The 9,940-nt window shown below is 41.5% G+C and overlaps 1 protein-coding gene across 1 annotated transcript; it reads left to right on the top strand.

The window, feature by feature from the left end:
- The first annotated feature begins 2,420 nt into the window (after window positions 1-2,420).
- Window positions 2,421-9,373, top strand: igfbp7 (insulin-like growth factor binding protein 7). The gene is made up of 5 exons (XM_005719381.2): window positions 2,421-2,929; window positions 3,327-3,436; window positions 6,290-6,394; window positions 6,469-6,595; window positions 9,061-9,373. The coding sequence occupies exons 1-5, from the start codon at window positions 2,509-2,511 to the stop codon at window positions 9,081-9,083; spliced, it is 786 nt and encodes a 261-aa protein (XP_005719438.1). The 5' UTR covers window positions 2,421-2,508; the 3' UTR covers window positions 9,084-9,373.
- The last annotated feature ends 567 nt before the right edge of the window (window positions 9,374-9,940 follow it).

Raw genomic sequence — 9,940 nt, 5'->3', positions numbered from 1 at the left:
TCACCTTCCAGCAGGACAACGACCCTAAACATAAAGCCAGGGCAACAATGGAATGGTTTAAAACAAAACATATCCATGTGTTAGAATGACCCAGTCAAAGTCCAGATCTAAATCCAATCAAGACTCTGTGGTAAGATCTGAAAACTGCTGTTCACAAACGCTGTCCGTCTAATCTGACTGAGCTGGAGCTGCTTTGCAAAGAAGAATGGGCAAAGATTTCAGTCTGTAGATGTGCAAAGCTGGTAGAGACGTACCCTAAAAGACTGGCAGCTGTAATTGCAGCAAAAGGTGGTTCTACAAAGACTCAGGGGGCTGAATAATTACACACACCGACTTTGCAGTTATTTATTTGTAAAAAATGTTTGGAATCATGTATGATCTTCGTTCCACTTCTCACGTGTACACCACTTTGTGTTGGTCTTTCACGTGGAATTCCAATAAAATTGATTCATGTTTGTGGCTGTAATGTGACAAAATGTGGGAAAGTTCAAGGGGGCTGAATACTTTTGCGCTTTGTTGGATGGTGGAGGCTGTCATCTGGTGGTTAAATACTGGAGGTGATCAATCAATTATCTAATTATCAGAGACTCCACCCAACAACTCAGCAGACACGCCCAGGTATCCACCCCCTAAGAAAGAAAAGGGGGAAAAAAACCCACAGCTATCCTCTGGTGGGAGGAGTCACACATAAAACAAACACTGACAACATTGGGTCATAACACAGTTAAAAGTTGAAATGTAAATGGTTGTTTTTTTATTATATAATTGATTTGTTTACATTTTATGTGGAGTGAATAAATAAAAGCATATTTATATATAAACATATAAATAAAAACATGTTGTTGTTGTTTTACATTAGTAATTCATTTTGTGCATAATTTTATATTACTGTTGATAATAAATTAATTAAACCAACAACTTGAAGAGCTGGTTGGGAGCCGGAATTCCCATCACTAGAGAAAGCGAACTCCCGGCACACCGTTTTCAGACCCCCCGCGGTTTTTGGCTACTCAGGTTAAACATGATATATAAGTCACTCAGATAACTTAAAAATGTTATTGTTTGTTTTTTTCACTGTTTTATTTGTTCCTGAGTAAATCGGTTTGGCTGAAATTAAAATTCTAGTTTTCGCACAGCTGAATAAACGTCAAACAGAAAACTGATTAAACAGAAGTGTGAGATGATCGAGAGTTTGCTCCAGTGTCCTGTTATATTTTAGATAGCGAGGAGCAGACGGCTGAGTGTATTAAACCCCACCGAGACAGCGGTGACGCAAATCTGACGGCCAATTTCACAGCCACTCACTTCAGGCCTACCCGGTCTTTGGAAGACACGGCCCACGTAGACTACGAAGGACAGGTCCTCCAAAGGATGCAGCCTAGGAATTGGGACACAGCTATAGTCAGTCTCTGCTTGATTAAGGTGAAGGAGGAGAGGTAAGCTGTGTTACCGATTCCATGTGCGTTTGTTAAGTTTCACAAATAATGGAGGTCACTGTAAGTAAATTGCCCGTCTCTGGGAACCCAAAATGTCTGCTTACCTTACCCCCTTCCTTGATGCTCGAGTCAGACTGCTTCCCACAGTAATACTATAACACAGAGTACAGCACAGTTGTAATAATCAGAATACTTTAATGATCCCTGAGGAAAGTATGTGGTGTCAGTTGTACAAAGTCAATAAGAACAGTAACAGACCAAACTAAATAATAATACACTATAATGCAAAGTTTACAAAATAAGAACTAGCTCTAATATATAAAAATAACTCAATTATAAATATCTAGAATAATACGTGATATATACGATTCACATTTTACTTTAAAATGTAAAACTTTGTTATTTACTGCAGAGCGTGTGCAAAGAGTATAACTACTGCACTGTGTGCTGATGGAGCTGTACAGAGATGGCCTCCATTCCCACAACATTACTGGCCTTGTGACCAGTTTATTTACCCTCAACCTGCTGTCCCAGCATGCAACAGCACAGAGGATAGCACTGACCACAGCAGGCTGATAGAAAAATCCTGAACATTGTCTGATAGATGTTGAAGGACCTCAGAGACTCTGGCCGTTCCTGTAGAGTGCAGTGGCGTTTTTAATCCAGTCCAGCCTATTATCAGTGTGTCCTCTGAGGTATTTATGCTCCTCCACAATGTCCACATTGACCACCTGGATTGAAACGGGGGTCACGAGTTTCCTGGTCTTCCTAAAGTCCACAATCAGTTCTTTGGTCTTTGTCACGTTGAGCTGCAGATGATTCTGCTCGCATCACGTGACAAAGGAGTCATCAGAAATTTTCTGAAGGTGGCAGGTCTCTGTGCATGTAATACTGTATGGAAATAGTGTAAAGTACAGTAGTACACAGTACAGTAATGCAGTATTACTTTACAGGGTCGTATTATCTTCTAGGCTGAGGGTGGGATCAGCTGTGGGTGGAGGCGGAGTCCCACCCTTGGAGCAGCTGTGTTTCAGCCCCTCAGTTTCAGACTGACTCAGAGCTGCTCGCAAACATGAAGTCTTTCTGCCTCCTCTCTCTGATCCTCCCGGTCCTCTCAGTCCAGGACTCTGCCCCTTTGGGATGTGGATCTTGTGATCTGGCTCAGTGTGCTCCTCTCCCAGCGGAGGGCTGTGCTGCTGGCTCTCTGGTGGACTCCTGTGGCTGCTGCTCTGTCTGCGCTGCCGCAGAGGGTGAGCTGTGCGGAGGTCGCCGGTCGGCAGCTCGCCGCTGTGGCTCCGGTCTGGAGTGCGTGAGAAGCGGCGAGAACAAGAAGAACAAGATGGGAGTCTGTGTCTGTAAGAGCAAATACGAGGTCTGCGGGACAAACGGAGTGACCTACACGAACACCTGTGCACTGAAAACTGCAGGCCTGCGAGCCCAGAGTGAGGGAAAAGAATCTGTCAACATGCAGAACAAAGGTCGCTGTGGTTCAGGTGAGGTCGCAGGTCATGGTATCAATCTATGTAGCCTACAGCCTGCAGAAGGGGGTCACTTATTCTGATATGTGGCTTGATACAGTTGGAGAAATAACCTGCAGCTGACGTACATATATACGTATGTGTTTATACGTTGCTGTGATGTAAATGTAGAGCAGTTAAAAAAACCTAAACGTCTCTTTCCCCTTCTGTGGTCCAGCGGACTATGAGGCAGTCTGTCAGTTACAGACTGATGTCGCCTCTGATAATCCTCCTCCATCCCAAACATCACATTCCTTTCTACATGAAAAGACCCACTGAGTGTGCTCAGAGCAAACTGAATTCCTGTGAGGTCACTGAGGACTTCCTGCCTGGACCTGTTTCACCCACATTCATCTTTTCTTTCTGTCTGCAGCTCCACTCATTGTTACTCCTCCAGGTGAGGTGTACAACGTGAGTGGCTCTCAGGTGTACCTGAGTTGTGAGGTGGTGGGCGTGCCCACACCAGTGCTAACCTGGAAGAAGGTGAGTTTGTGTGCCATCATTCAGCAGCTTGTCACACATTTAAGATGTATTTTGTTTTTCTCCATAAAAAGAAACACTCAAAGGTTCAGGCGTGACTCCACAGAAGTGTTTGCCTTCCTCTTTGCTGCTGACTTCCTGTTTCCTGCCGCTGCCAATAGAAACAATCAAAGTTCTCCACCTGGAAACATAAAACAGGAAATTATCCTGATTTAAACATTTCCCTGAACAGCAGCTTACATCACTACTTAACAACAATAGTCACCTTGAGGTACTTTAACATGCAAGGAACAGACCCCGCAGTATTAGAGGGACGCCAAGCAAAAATTAAATTATATCAACAGTCTTTGACTTGAAGAAATTGCTTAACACTTAAACCTATGTTCCGCATATTCCAGCATATAAAATAAAATCATATTTTGTGTTTACACTCTTTGAAATAGATGCAAGTAAAATGGCAGAAAATAAATAGAATCAAAGACTCAGCAGCTCTTAAATCTATTGTCAGCTGTTTATCAGGAGTGGAGCGGGTGGAGGTTTGCCCACAGCAGTCATGTCAGTGAGGGGATCCGGGGGTTTCTCTGTGAATGTCACATTCCCGTGGCAGCGTGCTCGCTCAGAAGTTTAGGGTTTTTTTCAACTGTAGAAAGAAGTTTTCTTCCCACGCAGAGTGAACAGCAGACGCTAATGTTTTTGTCACTTTTTATGAAAAAATGTTTACGCTTTAAACGCTGCATGGTCGTACTCTCTCCATACGCACTCCATATTATCCATTGTTGATCGCCACACGTCTGTTACCACACGCTTACATCATTGTCATGAGACACTCTCACAAACAAAATCACAGGTTAGTACCACAGCAATGCAGCATGCTTAGGGGAAAGCAACAGTAATCTAATTACTTTTTTGCAATAGTAATCCCTTGCTTTACTCGTTACTTGCGAAAAGTAATCAGATTGCAGTAATGCATTACTGAAAATCTCTGGTGAGGATGTAACAGTATTAAAAGACAACCAACCTCTGTGGGAGTGGATGATATGCTTCTTCAATAACATGAGAGAATAACACGGATGAATTCTATCCTTAAACTTTGTTACTGCACCTTCAGAAGGACATGTAATGCAGTGTATTACCCACTGCTGTGTAATCTGTTACTGTAAACTTAAATGTTATTAAAAATGATCACGAAAGACAGTTTTCAAGAAATACAGTTAAATGTTCACTTTCTGTGGGATATGTCAGAACAAGGGTGTGAACTCAATTGAGTCTAATAATAGATTAAATTCCATGTTGAGGCTGTTATTTTCAGTAAAAGAGAAATGGTAGAGAAAGTCTGAGTATGGGTCAGCTGCATGATAGATAACAACAATTCAGTTTTTTGGTTAGGGTGTTATGAGGCTCAGAGTCGGCCTTTCAAAACTTAAATTGTTTTTGGCTCTGTTGTTGATTGATAAGCTAGAGATGAAGATCGTCTTGGCCTGTGTCTCCAACATATCATTATGATAATCGTTGTTATCGTTGGAATCTGGTCTTTAAGTTATGACATGATGCTTCCGGGCCCAAACTACCCTGCGTTTAATAAGGCTTTTTGTGTTTTTAACATGTTTTAATGCTTTGTATCTTGTTGTATTTAATCTCAAAAAACCCTAAAAACAGTCAGTGATCACTGTCGGCCTCTCTTGGTTTTTATTACCGCTGTTCATTTTAAAACTCAGTTTTTAAACCCTTACGATGTAACTACAGCCCAGCCCAAGCAGCAGTAGAATGACTAACCTCATATTGTGGATGGATTATCTCAGTTGTTCTCCTGACTGAAGTTTGGTCCGTTTACAGCATCCTGCCATGCAATTGTATTTGTCTCTAACCATTGGGAACCCTCACATTAACTTTTATGGAGTGGAAAAAAGTTAGTATTCATCCTCCAGCTTCACTGTGTTTATGCTATGCTAACATAGCTGTGTCGCTAGCGATCACGTAGCACAACATTATATACCAGCTAACCCAACTTCAGTAACCCTTCAAACGTCACTGCTGTTTAGTTTTCTGTCTTCATTTATGTTGGAAGTGACAGCAGAGCTGTACGTTTGAATTTTTCAGAAATCTCTCAGTCAGAACATGCTATATCATGTTTAGGTGGAAACTAGTGAGCTAACTCCCTGCTAACTTCTAACTCTGTTAAATATCATAAATCCTGTTTTCATGGATGCCTGGATGTTAAACTTCATAGTTACACCTGGTAAAGCAGCAACGCTGATCATTTTATTACAGATGAAAGAATTTAGACAGTTTAAACTGTCAGTGATGCTGCAGTGTTTGTTTGGGACCTGCAGCGGAGTTTGGGCCCAGACATGGCTAATAACGTCAGACTTAGAGACCGGATTGGCTATGTGAGGAGTTCAATTTAACTTCACAACAGCTGCTGCCTCAAGGCAGTAATATAATAAATAGGTTAATTTACAGCATTCAGAGATATCAGCATGTTTCATGAACTTTCTTTATTTTTTTTTTAATCAGGGCTTAAAAACTGATTCTGACGGCTTGTACACTAAGGGCTCAGGTATGTTCAGGTGTGTCTATCAGGGTGGCAAGTAACGGCCTGTTTGAAGAGAATTTACAGACCTTAAGCCCTAAGACCTGCTCAGAGCTGTGGTGAAGCAGGATGTCCAATCATCAGTCTCAGCTTCAGGTGGGGATGTCAGGTGGTTCCTCCACCACAGTCAGAGTATGAGTGAGAAACCCGTTAGAAGACCACAGGGGTTAGACAACTCTGTGATGACATCACAGAGTCAATAAGGTATTTGAAGTTGGATCTCTAAGATTAGAGTGATGATGATAATGATGGGTTTCTTCTTTCAGATCCTCAGTGGGAAGAAGATGGAGCTTCTTCCTGGAGACCGTGACAATCTGGCGATCCAGACTCGAGGAGGACCGGAGAAGCATGAAGTGACCGGCTGGGTGCTGGTCAGTACAAACACTATGTTATGTCACTGCTGCAGTGGGACCAATCAAAATAGACCATGGTGTTTGTGTTTCAGATCTCGCCTCTGACCAAAGAAGAAGAAGGATCGTACGAGTGTCACGCGACAAACACCAAAGGAGAAGCTTCAGCAGTTGGAGCAATTCATGTGGTTGAGTCCATCGATGAGCTCACTGCCAGGAAAGGTAACATCTAAAATTACCTTATGAAACATCCCCCATGGTCATCACTGACCTTGGTCTCTGGAGGATTTACCTCAGCCTTTGTCAGCCTTTCAAAAACACCATCAGACTCAGCTCAGTTTTTCAGGCGTAGATTCTTCCACTTCTTCCATAACTATAAACTGTTAAATGAAGAAAAATGTTTCTAGTCCAAGAAGCAGACTTATCCATGTCAGTGAAACACGCTTTAGGGCGGCAGTGGAATCAGAGCTCCTGTTACTGAAACTTTTAAAATGATAAATAAAACATTTGCAGAGGCATTATCCAGCTTTTATTACCTGAGGCCTGTTCTCTTCTTATCCCATTACAAAGTAAGCAGAAAAATGATCCAGAGATGATTCTAAGCATGCCCAGATCATCCAGTTACAGACTGCTGGGCTCCTGCCAATTTATTCTGATAATCAGTCTTTTTTTCTTCACTAATCACAGATATATCATACAGGAATGTGGGGTCTAGATGGAGAGCACTGCAACCTTACTGACAAAATAAAGCATAGCCATCAGAATCCAGCATTGCCAAAAGTCTCTAACATAAACGAATAATGAAGCAGCCCAGGCTGCTTCATTATTCTTCTAAATTCTTCATTCCAGATTTAGAAGTGACTGGTGATGGTTAAGTTACATACAAGTAACATGTGTTGTACATGACACGTCAAACAAATGCAAACAGAGAACGTAACATCACATTCACAAGGAGATGATGAAATGAACTGAATATACAGGAAAATCAAAAGATTGGGACCCTTTTAAAAACAGAAATGTTAATAAACACTGTATGTGGGATGACGTGTATATGTCTATGTATGAAAGTATTACATTTATACATACATACATGTATATATGCCACCCAAGTGTTTGTGATCATTGCTAATGAGTCTTTTACACACTGTGGAGGAATTTTGGTCCACTCATCATATGAGAATTGTTCTTATCAGCATCACCCGCATTTTTGAGGTCATGCCACAGCATCTCATTCAGATTCAGGTCAGGACTTTGGCTACACTGCAGGTCTTAATGCTCAATTCCGATTTTTTGTTCAAATCCAATTTTTTTGTCTGCTTGTTCACACTACGAATAAAATGCGACAGTAAACGCGCTCTAGTGTGAACGCTCAAAGCGGCCCGCATGCACAAAAGAAGACGTCACACACAACGCGCTCTGTTTAGACCCAGAGCAAACAATATTGTTTGACTGATGGCCCTTAATATAGAGACTTCGGACTTTACGTTTCCCAATTTTTGCTTTAAGTTATTTTGTTATTCACATAATAATGTAGATAACCTAATAATGATCCTTATAGCTGTTTTAGAGGAGTGGTGCTTCAAAGGATAGTTGCAGATTTGTCAGAATCTGCAGATTATACAGTACAAATAAAATGTTCACGTTTCTCCAACGTTGTCTTCCCAACAGTTTCACTGACATCTACACTGGATGGCCAGGAAGCGTTCGCGATGTCTTCTCGGGCGCTGATAATTGGCGTCTGTCTTGTGTCAGTGACGTAAAAGACGGATTTAATGCGACATGATTGTTCAAACAGCAGTCGCTTTCTAAAACATCGGATATGTATCGGATTCAGTACCACATACAAAAGTGACCCAGATCGGATTTGAAAATATCGGATTTGTGCTGTTCACACTGTCATACCATGATCGGATATGGGTCACATAGTGTCAAAAAAAATCGGATTTGATGCGCTTTTGCCTGCAGTGTGAACGTAGCCTTTGACTAGGCCACTCCAAATTAAAGATGGACTTGCTGGTGTGCTTTGGATCATCATCCTGCTGCAGAACACAAGTGCACTTCAAGATGTTTTGGTAGAATTCACGACTCCATTAACAACAGCAAGACATACAACTGCCAAAAAGTTTTGTCTTGCCAGAGCACAGAGTATGTTGGGGATCAAGATGTTTTCTTAGAAAACCGAGACAAGCCTTTCTGTTCCTTTTGCTAAGCAGTGGTTTTTGTCTTGGAACTCTGCCATGCAGGCCATTGTTGCCCAGTCTCTTTCTTATGGTGGAGTCATGAGCACTGGCCTTAACTAAGGCAAGTGAGGTGTGCAGTGTTTTGGATCTTGCTCTGGGGTCTTTTGTGACCTTTTGGATGTGCCGTTGCTCCACTCTTAGGGTAATTTATGTTATAAATTGGAGTGGGGCGATCACCTTTTTCACACGTGGGTTTGGATTTTTTCCCCAAAGATGAACAAACACCTTTATTTAGAATATGCATGATGTTTTTAATTTTTTACTTGTGTTATCTTTCATGATCTGACATGAGCAGACCCACGAGCAAACATGTTTTCGCACCACTGTATATAAACAATTTATCAAAAGATTGGGACACCGCCTTTACATTATTGACATTTTAAAATGATAATTTGTTGAACAAGAAAAGAAACATATCTGAAAGTAAATATGTCGTGTTTCTTTCAGTGACAAAGGAAGTCAACCTGTGATCAGCTGATCGTCTCAGGAATCCCTGACTTTTAACTTCCACTAAAACCTGAATTTGTTTCCTTTCAGTCGTTTTTAGTTTTAATCCAGCCTTTTTCAAACTTCAGTCTTTTGTTCTACATGTTATATCTTTTGTTATATTTGTAACTTTTAAAGTATTTTTCCTCCTCTGGGCACCAGCGGAAGTTTGAAATGGTGAAACAGGTGTATTTGTTTGTTGCAGTCTACACATTAAGTATGAACCTTAAACTGCATGTTTTTCTTCTCAATTTAATAAACCATAATAATGTTGGTGTGTTGTTTGAATCTAATCAATATTTCAACTCTTTCAGTTAAATAATCAATGTTTTTACTGTGAAGGTCCCAGAAAAACATTATATTTTCAAAAATAAAAAGAGAAATATGGAAAGATCAACTAATTCCTTGTGATCAATGTGAACTTTCATTAAATACAAACATGCATTCATCCATTTGCTTTTGCTTATCTGCGGCTGGGTCGTGGTGGCCGCAGGCTAAGCAGAGAAGCCCAGACCTCCCTCTCCCCAGCTGGAACATCAAGCTGTTCCTAGGTCAGCTGAGAGAAGGCCCTGGGGCAGATCCTTTCACCTAGTCAACGGCGTACAAAGATCCTGCGCGATGAACCGTAGATTTCAAAGTTTGATTCCTCGGTCCATAAAACCTTCCAGTCTTCAGTAGTGCAATGGTGGCGTTTCATGGTCCAGACAAGCCTCGTTGGCTGTGTCCCAATTCAGGGTCTGCACGCTTGAAGTACGCGCACTACGCATACTACGTACGGTGCGTACTATAAGTACGAGAAGTGCGGAAGTGAGAGGCTTGTGAAATGGGACGGTATACGCTT

The sequence above is a fragment of the Pundamilia nyererei genome, unplaced genomic scaffold, assembly GCF_000239375.1.
Source record: "Pundamilia nyererei isolate P.nyererei 1_Seehausen unplaced genomic scaffold, PunNye1.0 scaffold00001, whole genome shotgun sequence".
Lineage (NCBI taxonomy): Eukaryota > Metazoa > Chordata > Actinopteri > Cichliformes > Cichlidae > Pundamilia > Pundamilia nyererei.
This window is presented reverse-complemented; position numbering and strand designations above follow the sequence as displayed.

What these genes read in the sequence shown, in the direction of transcription:
- igfbp7 (XM_005719381.2), top strand. Translation starts at nt 2,509, where the DNA reads ATGAAGTCTTTCTGCCTCCTCTCTCTGATCCTCCCGGTCCTCTCAGTC. An exon ending in AAGTGACCGGCTGGGTGCTG is followed by an intron (nt 6,395 to 6,468) that starts GTCAGTACAAAC and finishes TTTGTGTTTCAG; the next exon opens with ATCTCGCCTCTGACCAAAGA. An exon ending in TGAGCTCACTGCCAGGAAAG is followed by an intron (nt 6,596 to 9,060) that starts GTAACATCTAAA and finishes TGTTTCTTTCAG; the next exon opens with TGACAAAGGAAGTCAACCTG.